At 30.7% G+C, this 16036-nt stretch overlaps 3 protein-coding genes across 8 annotated transcripts in view; all 3 read left to right on the forward strand.

The window, feature by feature from the left end:
- Positions 1 to 16036, forward strand: part of LOC145329346 (dual specificity calcium/calmodulin-dependent 3',5'-cyclic nucleotide phosphodiesterase 1B-like) — a 92845-nt gene that overhangs the window by 68627 nt on the left and 8182 nt on the right. For all 6 annotated transcript variants that reach the window (XR_013882877.1, XM_080173410.1, XM_080173436.1 and 3 more), the window contains 5 exons: positions 11689 to 11754; positions 12763 to 12863; positions 13106 to 13214; positions 13545 to 13608; positions 15707 to 15800. Coding sequence is in view for 5 of the 6 variants with exons in the window: in XM_080173410.1 (XP_080029536.1) it covers positions 11689 to 11754; positions 12763 to 12863; positions 13106 to 13214; positions 13545 to 13608; positions 15707 to 15800 (434 nt within the window). In the remaining variant the exon portion in view is untranslated. The remainder of the gene's footprint in view (positions 1 to 11688; positions 11755 to 12762; positions 12864 to 13105; positions 13215 to 13544; positions 13609 to 15706; positions 15801 to 16036) is intronic.
- Positions 2681 to 3424, forward strand: LOC145316932 (uncharacterized). The gene is made up of 2 exons (XM_080157808.1): positions 2681 to 3108; positions 3327 to 3424. The coding sequence occupies exons 1-2, from the start codon at positions 2868 to 2870 to the stop codon at positions 3422 to 3424; spliced, it is 339 nt and encodes a 112-aa protein (XP_080013934.1). The 5' UTR covers positions 2681 to 2867.
- On the forward strand, positions 5406 to 9054 carry LOC145329371 (uncharacterized). Its single transcript, XM_080173460.1, has 7 exons — positions 5406 to 5461; positions 5544 to 5669; positions 5882 to 6209; positions 6336 to 6475; positions 6594 to 6822; positions 7048 to 7599; positions 7696 to 9054. The coding sequence occupies exons 2-7, from the start codon at positions 5544 to 5546 to the stop codon at positions 8316 to 8318; spliced, it is 1998 nt and encodes a 665-aa protein (XP_080029586.1). The 5' UTR covers positions 5406 to 5461; the 3' UTR covers positions 8319 to 9054.

The raw sequence follows: 16036 nt of genomic DNA on the forward strand, positions 1-16036 counted from the left end.
ACTTTTAAATAATTTATTCTCCCCTTTCTTTATTCCAAAAATCTCGATTTTTCTTTCATTGTCATATCCTAGTATTTATTATGTGTATTTGTATTGTCGTGTGAGTATGTGAGAGGGTTGTAAAGGATAGATAAATTACCACCCCCCCCCCTCTCCCTCACATAGCTGTTAAGACTTAAGATTTTTTGTTTCAGGCTTTCAGCGTATCTACTCTATAATAATCCACCTTCCAAAGATCCAACACCCTACATTATCCAACCCTCCACCCTGCTTACTGTCTTCTACATTTCAACTCAACCATATATCAAACTTGCTAATATCATAAAGTGAAAGAAAAGTTAAAAAATAAACCACCAATAACCATTAAATAATGTATTAATCATTCTAACTCAAGTAATATGTACTAATTTATTATTTAACCTAACATACTAACAAAACAATAATCATAACTTTTTTTACTTTAATGAAATAAATAATCTAAATAAATAAATAAACTATGTTGACTTAAATAAAATGAAAATAAATATTTTTATTTTATTTGGATTGGAGTTAGTTTTGTAAATTGTAACGATTTGTCCTTGTTCTCTAAGGTCTCATATTTCCTGTATCATGAGTTGACCCTTAGCTTTATGCGGTCATAAATGTTCCCCCCCCCCCCCAAAAAAAAAACGCTTTTATCAATATACCTTGTATATTGGGGAATATTAACAAGGATTAAAACATCCATAAAAACTAGTACTGAAACTTTATGACAAACGGATACAGGAAGCAAATGCCTACATTACCAGAAATGAAAAAAGCTATCCGCTTTCTTACGGAGATTGACCAGCCCTAATTATAAAAAAGCTATTGTTCTGTAAGATTAAAACGATTTCTGAAACTGTATAACAAACGGATAATAACACTTAAATAGTTCAGAATAGTCGACAAATAGTCGACGGACAAACTGACCCTAATTATAGAAAATTATTGTTCTGTATGAAGATCTCATATTTCTCATGTGAGTTCAGTTAAGTTGACCCTTCCAGTTTCCCTTCCTTAATCAGGTGACATAAATTTTTCCTCCCCGCCCCCCCCCCCCAAAAATAAATATTGTACAGCGATTAAGCGAAGATATGTTAATTTTATTTACCATAAAAACGAGTACTTTTATTATCAAACTGACATTATTCTTTTATTTTAGTAATTATGGGAAAATTGAAACAAATTTAAAATGCACGGAAAAATGTCTATAAAAATTTTAAAAAACTTAATTATGAAATAGCTTCGCTCCAAAAAAAAAAAAATACTGAAGGGAAACAAACTAATCTAAAATCTTAAATATATATGAACATAGCTTTGTAAGTATGTCTGTCCAGGCGATAAATTTAATTCAAAAAATAGATATTTATCAAATTATCACATCGTATTATAAGCGTATGACCGGAAAGTAAAAACGATTTCTTTCAACTGAAGTCCAAAAAAACCGTATATAGTTATTCCGAATTTTACGATTTGTATTTAATAAAAGATAGACAGACAAAAAGAAAGAACTAAAATTATTAAAGTGATTATCTAAATTTGGTTACTATCATCATATCTTTGTAGTTTGTATAATTGATCAAAAAGCCTTCATAAAACTCCTAGGAAAGTACAGACGATATTTTTATTTACCATAAAAACGAGTACTTAAGTCAAGTTTTTATTTCTTTGTATGTAGATTTCTAGAATGATATCTATTTCTTTTTAATAAAAAAATTAAATCGACTTATATCGACAAATTACGGCTTTGTGAAAAAAAACTAAAGATATATTTTAAAAATTAAAATCCACGGAAAATGTCTATAATATGTTAAAAGTAAAAGTACTATAGAAACTATTTTTTGAAGCGAAGCTATTTCTGATTTATTTACATAAATAAAAACGAAAATGTCTATAATATGTTAAAAGTAAAACTATAGAAACTAACTTTTGAAGCGAAGCTATTTCTGATTTATTTACATAAATAAAAACGAAAATGTCTATAATATGTCTATAATACGATGCGATAAATATATATTTTCTGAAGCAACATAAAAGATAGACAGACAAAAATCAAAATGTATTTCCGTGAGAAATTAAATCTTGTTGTTTATCTCCCTCCCCCACCCCTCCTTCTAACTAACCATTACTACCAGGCTAAACCAATCTAATGAAATTCTCCCCTCTTTTTATAAGGTTTTAACACCTGCATTTATATTTCTTACAGATTTTTCTTTCTCATAAATTTAAATGAATTCTATTTCAAATATTATACAATTATACAATTAAAAAACCGTATATAGTTTTACTTACAAAATTAACTTTATAGACTATTGACATTGAGCTATTGATATTCTATGACCACAAAAATAAAAGAAGCAAAGCATTTATTCTAAGAGTTATATAAAAAAACCGATTTCTTTCAACTGAAGTCAAGTAAAACCCGTATATATATTTTACGGATATAGGATGTACAATTATAATTTCTACTAAGTTATCAAATATATTTTTTTGCATTTCTTTCAACTGAAGTCAAAAAAAAACCGTATATAGTTATACTTACAAAATTAACTGTATTAACATATTAACGTAAATCCGTAATATCGTTTTATTTTAGAGTTATATAAAAACGATTAGATATATAGTTATACTTAATAAATTTAACCTGACAGCCCAGAACCTGAAAATCCAACTTCACCCCCCAAACCTTCTCCCCAATCGAGGTAAAAAAAACAAGTAGCCAAATAATTTTTATATTTTGTCCAGAGGGCAAGGGAAAAATAATATTAATTAATTAATTAATTATTTTAAGGTCAAAACCAGCAAGCCCACAACCAGCTTCACAAACAACACCAGATACATCACCAATGCGCCCACTCAACGTAACGCCGCCGCCGTCTCCATCACCTACAAGTACAACAGCCACACCTAAAGCCGCAGCCACACCTAAAGCCGCAGCCACACCTACAACACCAGCTGGAGACACACCTTCTTCAGCACAGTCATCCCCAGCTGGAGAAAAGCCAAAAGGGAGAGGTGGCCGTAAAGCAGGATCCAAGAATAAACCCAAGATGAACAGTGACAGTACGGAACATATGTTCATCAAAGGTAAGCTTAAATTAGTATAATTAATATCAATAACATAGGTAGTAACATTAAAAATTTAATTGACAGGATGTCTATTTGTCTGTACTTAAATAAAATACATTATATTATATTTATAATTAATAACCATACAATCTCAACCGTAAATACATAAATTTCTAGAATACTAGTTTGTTTTACTTTACCTATATATTAAATTAACTGTTCTATTGATTACCTAGACTGCGTGGGTACAGTACAAGGGGACACACACTCGCTCTATGACCGCCTTGATGGGAAGAGGATAACATATAGTAATGGTGATAAGGTACAAACATAAATACTAAAAATAATAATAAAATGTAGAGGGGGGGGGGGGCAATTCTTGATGGGAAGAGGATAACATATAGTAATGGTGATAAGGTACAAACATAAATACTAAAAATAATAATAAAATGTAGAGGGGGGGGGGGGGCAAAAGTGACACTTTTTGAAAGCAAAACTAAAAGTCAAGAAAGGAACACAACTAAAAAAAGAGTTACAGGTGTGAGATTATTAAATAAAATGTTTAATAAAATTAAAATTACTTCAGGTTTATGTCTACTTGGTTAAAGTGCTTGAAGATCATGCTTACATGATCCCCAACTACCCTGGAAAGGGTCAGCATAAGACCCCGTGGGGGCGGGGGTGCAAATACTGTAACTTCCATACCTGGGATGGCACATACCACGTGAAAGAATACCCCACAGAGGGAAAACCAAGAGAGAAATTTATACTGCAAGAAACTAACCTTCTTAGGTAATAATATTAAGTTGACATAAAATAACATGATGTATTAACGCAACGTGCCGGAGCCGTATAATTTTGATGCGGCTCCGGCTCCGGGGAGCCGTATTTGGAAATACGGCTCCCGGCTCCGGCTCCAGCTCTGGCTCCTACCTTAAAATTAATATATCAATTTTTTTCCATTATTGAATTTGATAAAATAAGATAAATAATATAAAATATTTTGCTTTTATTTGATTAAAGCTATATAAAAGTAGAAGGATGTGTGTCTATTTGTTAAGTAACAATAGTTTTTCAGTTTATTATATGGAAATAGACCGTTGCCAAATTATAATATTACTTTAAAAAATCATTTTTACCTAGTCCGGAGCCGGAGCCGTTTTTAACAAAAAATACGGCTCCGGATCCGGCTCCACAAAAAATGTTGCTGCTCCCGGCTCCAGAACACTGGTATTAAGTATTCATAAACATTGATTAAAAATATATACTGACAGACAAGGTGAATTATAGAGTAGCTTTGCTAAAAAAAATAATATTAATTGCTTACCTGTTTAGGAGGTTTACCCGTCACTGGATCATTGACCACAGAGATGTTTACCGAGAGTATAGGAAGGGAGTGAACCTGGCCAGCTTTCAGAGGAAGTTTCAACAGGCCCAGGCAGATGCTGAAGTTATCCATGAAGTCAAAATATACGTCACTGCCCTAGAAGCGCTGCGCCACATAACAGGAAAACTGGTTAATAATGAAAGTTTCCTTCGCTTTAAGGTAAATGTATGTTTAATATTTTTGATCATATTTGCTGTTATCTAATGTCTCATACCTATATTTTTTTAAACAAAATTAATTGAAAATGATTGCTAAAATCGAAATATATCTTCATGTCAGTTAGAATAGTGTATTTTTTAAAAATAGGTTGAAAAACATACTAACTTTAAAAAATTCGCTTTAAGGATAAGGATGCCAATGCCTTTGACCATCTCATCGCCAAGCAGGTCGGTTTACTTGAGAAAGGCAAGAAGCAGGATGCACCCACCAGCAAACAGCTTCATAACTGGCTGCAGGGGCAGCACAAGTATTACATGGAATCCTTCAAGAAGATTTTAGAAAATAAAGGTATTAATAACTATTAACTATTAAGTATTATAATTTATAAACTAAAACATTACTAAATAATTTCAAAATCTGAAAGAAATAACAAATAATTAATTTAAATTATCTTCACTTCCGCGGGTGTGTACATTGCCGAAATCGAAGGAAAGGTGCACACCTGCGGAAAAAATGTTAATATTTAATTATTTTAAATAACAAATAATTATAATCAATATTATCTTTGTTTCCGCAGGTTTGCACCTTTCCTTCGACTTCGGCAATGTTCACCACACCGACTTCATTGCAGGTAACCTAAATAAAATAAATAAACTATTATTATTTATTAATGCAATTACAACTGCAGCAGCTACATAACCTGAATTAAATAAAGTAAAGTAAACTATTATGAATGAATAATATAAAAGAATTACTAATTTTTCAGTAACTGCAAACTATACCGATGCAGACGGTCCCAAAGAATTGTTGCTCGCCTGTGAACAGGTATAAGTTTAAAATTAATTCTTAGAAATTTAGAATGACCACAAATACCTAAATGATAATTTGATTAATTACTTATGTTTAGATGCCTAAACCCGATGCTTCCGGCCGCAGCATCTACGAATATTTCGAAGAACTGTTGAAAAGGTTTGGGCTTGAGCATTATCAACTTCTCAGCTCCACATCCGACTCGGCTGCCAACTGTGTAAAGGTAATGAAAAATTATAAATTATAATTATAAAATCATAACTATTTAATAGTTTTTTCTCGCATCGTATTTTAAATGGCTTTCCGCGGATGTAAAATGTACAATTGTAAGATAAAACCAGTTTTTTTAGATGAATATTTGAATGAATACGAGAATTAATATTATAAAACAATACCATTAGAAAGTAAATCATTAATTTATTTTTCATTCTTTAGTCCGTCAAGATACTCAATGAAGAGCACGGGAAAACCCCCACAGAGTATACAAGTTTCATGAACCATGAGGATGAAGATGAGGGAGTCAGTGATGATGATGATGATAGTGATAAGGAAGACACACCTGAGGCTGATAGTGAAGATGAAATCCCGTTGGATATGGTTATAGAAGATTTAGATGAGGTTGAGGATGGTGTTGTAGAAGCCGAAGGTGAGGGTCAGGATGGAGATGAAGAAACCCTGGCAGGAACAAGACAAGGCGATGGCGGCATATCAAGTGCGATTTTCTACAGGTCCATCGCCATCAAAGATCCACAACAAAGAGAGGGTAAGTAAAGTTAAATTAAATTCATTCCCAAAAAATTCAATGAATTACATTTAATGATTTACAGGGGTAGTTTCACGAAATGCATTTAACTAAATTATATTAATTTATTAAATTATTTCTTTTCAGCAATCACAAATTTCGGGAAACTAATAGAAGAGAACATCCAGAAAACAATGATATGTGATGAGCAGAAATGTGGACTTATAGTGGGAGGTGTTTGCCTCAACCACCAAGTGGAGTTGGCGTTGAAGCAGGCTGCCAAAGTTGTAAGTAAATTAATTAAATGATTAATAGAACCAACTAAATAACTTATACAGTAACTTAAAAAGTTAAATAATAAATTATACAAAAACGTGAAAATTAACAAATATTATATTTTTTTAGAAAGGGAAGGGGTACAACAGAACCATAATTAACCTGGCAAAGCTGGTCAGTAAAATTATGAATAACAAGAAGCTGCGTCGCATTTTGGTAGAGAGTGGACAACGTATGCTTACCAGATACGTGGAGACGAGATGGAGCTCCAGAATGAACATGATAAAGCGGTTCTTAGAGTTGTTTGACAACAAACAACTACTTCAGAAGGTGAAAAAATCCGTGCAGGATCAGAAAGGTAAACCCAAAAAAGTTAATTATAATTTAAACAACAATTTAAAACTAACAAAATTACCAACTTAAATTTCTCTCTGTCCCTTAATTAAACAAAAGAGAAAGGTAACAAATAGAAGTTTATTAAAATTTAAACTAAATAAATTATTTCTTCTCTCGTTCCCTTAATTAAAAATTAGAACTGTATATATCAATAGAATTAATTTTTAATTTTTAATTTTTATTTTAGTCAACAAGAAGTTTGACAATCTGTGGCCAACACCTGACCAGGTTCTTGCCCTCAGAGAAGTCCTGGAAGTGTTGGAGTGTGTGGATACCATGCTGACAATTCCTGCACAAGCCCATGAGGCCACAATCGTCCAGATGTTCACCATGCTGGATACGGTGTTCTTTACCCTACGGACAAGTATGCCTGGCAACTTATTCGCTAGACGTGTATTCAAGTTCCTTCACCTGAGAGTTAACAAGATTGTCCGTACTAATGCAGGCTGGCAAGTCTGTCTCTACCTACACCCCCTGTCACGCAGTCATTTGGAAATGATTGCGAGTGGCACACAAAGCTTTACGGTGACACAGGATGAAGCAAAAACAATTTTACAACAAGCACCCAAAAATTGTAGGTTGTTGGGTGAACGGCTACACCGAATCTCACTGAGAGCCAACCTAAGTCCTGAAGAAAAGGCAGATGAAGAGGCCGACCTGCGTAGAGCTAATGCGGATGCCGACAATGAGGATTCCGAAGCTGACGAGTACGAATCTCCAGAAACTGCACCTCCCACAGGTAAAGATATACAATATTAATTAAAATAGATAATAATAATAACATTAGTTAAATAATTCAATTATCATTTTTATTAATTATATTTATGTATTACAGGCATGATGACACCCATCCAAAAGATGTTATGGAACAAACAACAAGAGTTCAAAGAAATTCAGGCTCAAGCAGCAGCCAAGAAGAAAAAGAAAGAACAACGTGACAAACAGAAGGATCCCCTGGACGTCATGAAGAAACACCTGAAAGCTGGGCTGAAGGATTGGAATAACATAGAAGAATCCAAGTTGCATGCCTTGACATACGGTTACCAACGTGAAGTCGCTAAGATAAAGGAGGAAATTGCGAAAGTCAAAAAATCTAAGTCCAAGGATTTCGATGTTGAAGAACGCCAGAAACTGTACAAACAAGGAGCAATGACCGCAAGCCACAGGATGCTTACTGCCAGGTATGAACATGTTGCAGAGAAGATATGTTATCCACCTGGACTTGTCAGTTTGATGACCAACTTCAACAACTTACCTGTTTCTAATGCGAGGTGTGAGAGAATTTTCTCACACCTCAAATTAGTTTACTCATCGAGGCGCTATAACCTAGAGAAAGAAACCATCCACGCCATCATGTTCTTGAAGATGAACAAGCTAGTCCCCAAGAAGTCCCAAGCATTTTGGGATAGGCAGGTAAAAGTTACCAAGAAGACAGCAACCAAGGAACTGGAAAAGTGAAATAATTTTTGTAAATATGTTTATCATATTAATTATGTTGGAAAGAAATAAAGTAGAAGTAAAGTAAAACAAATAATTTAATGAAATAATTTTGTGTTTTTTAAATATCTGTATCATTACCATTATAAAATAAATGTTGTAATAAAACCCAAAAAACTGTTTATTGATATATTTATTTTTTTTGCAGTATTGTTATTTAATTTAACAAGGATGAATAATCAATAAGTAGCGAAGCCAAAAACATTACTCAAATCATACTTGTCTTGTGTCTTTATGCGTGGATGGTCTCTTGCTCGAGGTTCTAGAGTAAATAAGTTGGACATCAAATGAAAGTAAATACTAAATATCCAAAAATAAATTTGAATTTCAATTAAAGGGTGATGGAAAAAAATAAAAATGCGTACTTGCCGCTTCGCTTATATTATTGTACATTCAAACATCAGTAAACCAAAAATCAGACCAATCGGATAATTAGGTCACATAAAAATTTGTTGTTAAAATGTAAAAAAAATACGGACATTAATGTCAGAACTGAATTATCAGAATGCGAATATATAAGAGTCTAAGCAAAATTGTAAGTAAATTTGTTTAAAAACAGCTTGATAATCAGGTTTAATATGAGCGTACATTTAAAACCGAGTTTCAACGCAAAAAAACGCGGAGCCGAATCTAGAAATACGGCTGCGGATGTGTGTATATTTGGTAACATATGGTTTTTAAGTTTAATTTAAGGAAATAGACCGTTAAATCATATTATTACTGTAAAAACTCACTTTTAACTAATGTGGAGCCGAGCCGTTCTGAACGACGTAAAAAAATGCACGGAAATTCTTTTCGAACACAGGGATTCAATATTTTTAGGTAAGACTTATCGATAAAACACACCCGATACTTTGTAATTTTGGAACGATATAAAAAAATAAAAAATAAACATAATTAAAAACAAAGTATGGAGCTTGCCGAATTATTCACAGTATAAAATCTGTGCGTTTAAAATTGAAATTACCAAAAGGCAAAATAAGAATAATTAAGTTATAACGAACAGACTTATCACTTTATATTTACAAATTATTACAAAATCCTTACCTTAATATACAGTAAATGATTATGTGTACTGCCTTCCGAAATAGAAAACATAGCCTATTATTTTGACGTGTATGTACTCTTATGACATTCACTCAAAACAATAGACTACAATAATTTTTTTCGGACGACAGTACAGAATTAGATCTTCTTGTGTTGACACTTGACTTTGTTTCTTTCTTCTTTTTTTTTATAACTATGCAAATAATATTTATCACTTTATTTTATTGTATTAATATAATTCCATTTGAAGTTTTCACATTGAATATTAAATTTTTTATTATTTTTCACTTTTCTTTGTATCTAACTAACGCGTAGTATGACGTGTCAATACACTCTGAAATTCAAATAAGGACTGAAGAACTATGTGTGTGTGCACGAGGTGCACGAGGTAGAAATGTACATGGGTAATTAGAAACTTCAATATAATTTATTTCGTTATATTTACATTTTTTAAAATAAGATTTTTTAATATGTTTTGACCACGGTAAATAATAAAAATTTGTTGGAGGAATTTTTGTGTATATATTTATCCCTGATATAACAGCATACACCGGAAACGGATGATATCAAATAACAGGGAATCTATAAATATATTGTTACAAATACAATTACAAACTATTATAAGTTAACTTTAATATATTTCATTATCGTTATATACTTTTTTTACGTAATGCAAAATTATCCTTTTTTAATATTAGGAAGAATTTTTATTTTACCCTGTAAAAAAAGCAATGAAAAAAGTAAGACGTCTAAAATGTCGTATTCTTAACAGGTAGACTTTTTGGAGTAAGGAAATTATGTCATCACATTAATTTCATAGAAAGAACCTAAAAGTCTAATATATCTAGTAAATTTTATTTCGGAATTGTTTAACGAACATACTTAATTTAAGATTGCGTGATTTATTTCGAAATAGAAATATAAAACGTAAAAATTTATTATTTTTCAAAATCTTCTATTTATTTACCAAGTACTTCGTATATAAATATTAAGAAATTTGAATATTTAGAAAAATAGAAATAGGGATGTATTTTTGAACGAAGGGAGAGGGGAATTAATATCCTATTTTTGAAATAGAATTCTTGCACACGTATATAAATATTCCCCAATTTCAATATTTTCATATCTCTAAATTCCCTTCCAAATTTTCTCGAAATACGATACGTTTAGGGTTTAGAATAGTTAATATTTTAAATATCTAGTAGACACATCATTGGAACCAGGTATGAATCATCACAAGATAGAACCAGGTATGATAACATAAATTATCCCTTCTCAACAATAAAATTATCGGAGGAAAAGTTTTTAAATTGATATAGTTTGTAACAAGAAATCAAGATTTAATAAAAGTACCCAAGGTTTTCAAGCCAAACGAATGAGAAAACGTGCCTTTATAACTTTAGTTAAAAGTATAATTTACAGTCGATCGTTTCCTTTCTCCCTAATAATTTACCTTCAGTGTACATATGTACATATGACTGTATTTTTCCTAATAAATAAACTTATATACTAAAGTTTGATGGATAAGATAATAATATGATAAATTTATAATCAATGTCAATCTAAACTGGAAAGTTAAAATAAACAAGACTTTATCTATGAATAGTTTCTAAGTTACACCACAACGCTAGTTTTGTAATCTGTAGGGCTAATTAAAAGAACCGAAGGGTTAAAATTCCTTCCTTATCATTTTATATATTGTTAAATTTTTAAAAATCTGTTCTGTAAAAAAAAACATTCTCTTTATTGATGTAATTGATAAACTTTTGACGTAGACGTCTTTATCATGTTTATTCATAAATAACGATTTTCATTTCTATATTAGTTTTTATGAAAATACGATATTGGTGGGTTTTTGCTCTATTCTAATCAATAATCGATTGTGCCTACGTCTTACTGCATTCACTATTTCATCTTATAGACTGATAGTATATCATATTTTTTTTTTATTCATAAAGTAAGTCTACATTTATTACTTTGAAAATTCTTTATTTAATAAATTAACATTAATAAAAGAAACTAGGGGATCAATGAGATAATAGTTATTATTTTTAATTTACAATCTAAACATTCTATGTCATCTAATTTCTAATGATTAGATTCAATTTTAGATTAGCTCGGCTGTGGATGTTAAAAATAAACTTGTGGCTAAATTTCAGCATTTCGGCCGTGATTAGCCATGATTTTAGGTGGCTGTGGCTTCATATTGTCTATAACTGAAATAAAAATACTCAATTATATATTTCCTTTTCTATTGAGAAAGTTGTAATTAAATTTGTTTTAGTTTGGACAAGACAAAAGTGTTGAGCCTTTTACTTCACTCTTGTGACGTCTCTCATCCTTCTAAAAGGTAAATATTAATTTGTTTCTTGCTTTATATTATGTTTCATAATTACTGGGCCCCTTCTTCGCCTATACGTTCTTTTATGTTGTATGAACTTCCAGAATTTTTTTTTAAAAAGCATCTTTATTTCTTTATTATTTTAAAAAAGAATTATACTTTTAGGGGCTGGGGTGGAATTTTTCTCTTGGGGCCAAAACGGGTTGTCGCATTCTTTCCCATTTAAATTCAAATCCTGAGCCAATGAATAAAAATATGCCTGAAAAATCTGGAAGGATAGGACTTGTCACTTTTAAGATTATAGAGGACACACAGCATGACAAAACGACATACTGATACTTTAGTTCATAGGATAGTGTTCGTTATTTTAATTACATTTTAGACTATTTTTTTATTTTGTATTGTCAAACATATATAAAAATCTTTTTCAACAAAACATAAAGGGGTATTTATATGTTATTAATCTATATATTATACATTAAGATATATAAGTTTTCCGGAATTTTAAAGTTAGGGGGAGATTTGAAATCTGCATCAAATTTTGAGGATTTTTTATAAAATTCGTTTTTTCTATAATTCTTTATCTAAAAGCGGAAATGCAAAATAAGTTAATTAATTTTGGCATCTGTGATTGGTGGATTTAAAAAATCTGCGCTCTGATTGGATGGCGTACATCATTCAACCAATTAGAGCGCAGGTAGTTTAAAATCCACCTATCCTATTGGTCAAAATTAATTAACTTAAAATGCATTTCCGCTTTTAGATAAAGAATTATACAAAAAACGAATTTTATAAAAAAATCCTTAAAATTTGATGCAGATTTCAAATCTCCCCCTAACATTAAAATTCCGGAAAACTTATATATCTTATTATACATACAATATACAAAGAGATAAATTATAACTTTTTAAAAGGAAAAAACTTAACCAAGCCATAGATAAATATAACCTGACTGTATTTTTATATTTTTAATGTTATGATGATGTGTGATACAATTATGACAACATATCTATTTAGGTGGGACCTTCACCACCAGTGGACAGCCAGGTGTATGCAGGAGTTCTTCAGACAAGGAGATATGGAGAGGGAGATGGGACTTGAGTTCTCACCTCTCTGTGACAGGAAAATGCATGAAAAATTGAAGTCTTCTTTACAGTATACTACATAAGAATGAATTTCTAGAATGCTAAGCACATACAATAATTTAAAAATTCACAAAAAGTGAGATTCTAAAATCTTAAATGTGTTTGATAACGATTTTTAAAATTAAATTAATCACTACTTTTAATGGTAACTAAACTTTTTTTTTAATTAATGGGAAATTTGTTGAAATCTAGTTTGTAACATGTATTGTATATGTACAGGCAAAACACCATGGTGCCCCAGTCCCAGATAGGTTTCATTGACTTCATTGTGACGCCCACCCTTGGCGTGGCGGGAGATGCGGTCAGCCTTGTCGTATCAGACAGGTAGCAGCAGGAGCTGGGGACGGCGGACCCTGGCCAATTTTTTTCGTTGTACATATTGTATGTTTACTATAGATGATATGATATTCAATATTGAAAAATGAGATTTTATTTGATTTCATTAGAAAATAAAATTATATATTGTTATTCAATTTATTTATCATACAATATTTGTCCTAAGTTGATCTTAACCGTGTTTCGGTTATTTTTTTCTAGAAAAAAATGTGTATATTTTGTTTTAAACTTTCTAACTAAAACCCAAAGAATTTCTTTTAATGTTATATTTATTCTTTTTAAAATATATAAATATTTAATTGTATAAAAATATTGTAGGCGAGAAATAGAAAAGCCTTGGAACCATATTCTCACAGTTAACAAGTCCAAATGGCAGGAAAAGGTAATTTTTTTTTTAATTTGAATTACTATAATCTGGTATGTGAAATTTTATAAATTACGTAGGTATGAGGGAAGGAGGTTCGGGAAATACCTCTTAACTCCCCTTAGAGCTAGAAACCTGATCTTTAAAGGATAATTAGAAATGTTGTGTCAAAAAATACTGTTTTAAATCACCATAGTCTTTCTATAAGTTTATCATCTATTGATTATAATTGTCCTTGTTATGAATAGATCCTTTACTGATATATTTGTAAATTTATGTTTGTTTTCATTCAGTTTATGAAATTGTTCATATGTATATAATATAACATAAAAAAAAACTAAAGAAAGATTAATATCTTTGTGAAAAAAAAATCTTTTTTCTTTTTGAAAAGAAACTTAATACATGTGTGTTATCTATTTATAAAGCTAGAAAGATATACAGAAATATATGGATAGTTATAAACACTTTTAAGAAAATTAATTCTGTCATTGAAAAGAGTTATGTGATAAGTTTTATTTTTATAAATTAGTTACTTATAAGCCATTTACTTGTGTAATTGTAATATGCTATGAACCTTTTACTTTTCCCTTTATGCTTGCTTCATATATCTATGTGAGGCACAATACTAATCTATTTTTGATTACACTTCTTTATTACATTGACACACACACACATATATACTAACAAGGAAATATTCTTTTAGTAAATACGCTAGTAAACTAGCCTGTACATTTGTTCATTTTCATTAAATCACATTTATTGTCTATCGCATTATATGGGAACAGGATGACAACATCCATAAGTAGCGAAGCACAAAAAATTGTGGATGGGAATACGTAGAAGTATTTATTAAAGTGTATTTATCAAAATCAAGAATTGATTTACTGGAGAAAATAAACACAAAACCTTGTTTTATTTTGTATGAGGACTGCGGTTAAAGTAAATTAGATACTATATGCGCATAACAATGGGAAAAATATTTTGATACTGTCATCGCAAAAAAGTTTGAAAATCGGACCAAAAATATCAAAGATATGCTGGGGAAATATGTAAAACATATAAAATAGCCAAAAACCTGCTAAAAGACAGTATGAACGCCATTGTTTCTTTTCTTTAAATGCCAGGAAATTTATTTTTATTATCTTTAACTGAAAAAAATTCTAAAATCGGACCATAAACACCAAAGATTGTGCTCCTTAATGATGGGAATGTTGTCAAAAAGTTTCAGCCTTTTATCTTTTATATGAGCCAAGAAAATCACGTTTCCCCCAAACTACGACAGATAAACATACGGACATTTCAAATTATAGAGTAGCTTTCCTACTAAAAATGGTCTAGGAATTCATCAGATTGACAACTTTACATAAAAATTAGGGTATGAATAACTTAAATCTATTTCTAATTGAAAAAAAAACATCTTATTTCATCAAAGCAAATTCCTACAATTGTTTATTTTTTTGTAAGTACCCAAAATTTTGTGATAACGAACGAGATAATGTTGTTATAAAAGTTTGAGTACGAGTATAATAGACAGTCCCAATATCCATTGACCTCCTAAGTCCCTTTGGAAAATGTTTGTAATTTATGACAATTTGACTTTATCAACGAGTTTGATTTAACTAATAATTTGAAATAGTTGGCCAAGCAATCTACACAAAATTATATTTGCTTAAAATTGTAGAAAAAAATGCAATTTAATGTATCATATTTCTTTTTCTGTCATTTGATATTTTATTATTTGTTTTGTTTCAAAATATTCTTATTATGTTTATGCTCGTAAAACTATTCGAGATTTTTTCCCCTCCCCCTTTTAAATAAATTTTTTCTTGATATTTAATATACTTTTGGATGACAGCAACCTTTTATAAAAGAGAGATAATAAAAATTTTACTAAAAGAAAATTAAAATGGGTTCTATAATACCAGAATATATAAATAAAACATAATTATTATCCTAAAAAATATGCAACTTAACATTGAATTAAAATCAAAGTTTGTTCAAATTCTAGGCAATATTTTGTTTCTTCAATATAAACCCCACTCTATATCATTTGTTTGTCCAAATACAAAACTGGTTTTTATGGCTGTTGTAATCTTTGTTTTTTTTGTTATTTTAGGCTGAGAAGGGTGAAACGGGTATTGAGATCTCTGAAGATTTGTGTAGGGACATCCCTCCATTCTCAGGACGCCCAGGCTCCGGAAGATTCAGAGGTAATAACTAACAGCACCCAATAAAACCTGAAACCCAGGAAGAGTTTGTATATTCTGGGGGAGGATACTCATACCCAACCAATAGAAATTACCCCTACCCAACAATTTAAAAAAAAAACTGAAACTTAAAATCAAGTAGGTAAGCATTATTTTCTATATAAATACCAGCGGCTGTGCCGTTAGATGCCTTTGGGGGCTCTTTACAGAATAGGGGAAAGATCGATCTTAAACTTATA

The sequence above is a fragment of the Acartia tonsa genome, chromosome 1 (genome assembly GCF_053477335.1).
Source record: "Acartia tonsa isolate MP-2025a chromosome 1, ASM5347733v1, whole genome shotgun sequence".
NCBI lineage: Eukaryota > Metazoa > Arthropoda > Copepoda > Calanoida > Acartiidae > Acartia > Acartia tonsa.

Bases quoted from the DNA above. Each gene is read 5' to 3' on its own strand.
- LOC145329371 (XM_080173460.1), top strand. From the start codon at position 5,544: ATGCCTAAACCCGATGCTTCCGGCCGCAGCATCTACGAATATTTCGAA. The intron at 6,210-6,335 runs GTAAGTAAAGTT...ATTTCTTTTCAG, and splicing joins AGATCCACAACAAAGAGAGG to CAATCACAAATTTCGGGAAA. The intron at 7,600-7,695 runs GTAAAGATATAC...TATGTATTACAG, and splicing joins AGAAACTGCACCTCCCACAG to GCATGATGACACCCATCCAA.
- LOC145316932 (XM_080157808.1), top strand. From the start codon at position 2,868: ATGCGCCCACTCAACGTAACGCCGCCGCCGTCTCCATCACCTACAAGT. The intron at 3,109-3,326 runs GTAAGCTTAAAT...TTGATTACCTAG, and splicing joins GGAACATATGTTCATCAAAG to ACTGCGTGGGTACAGTACAA.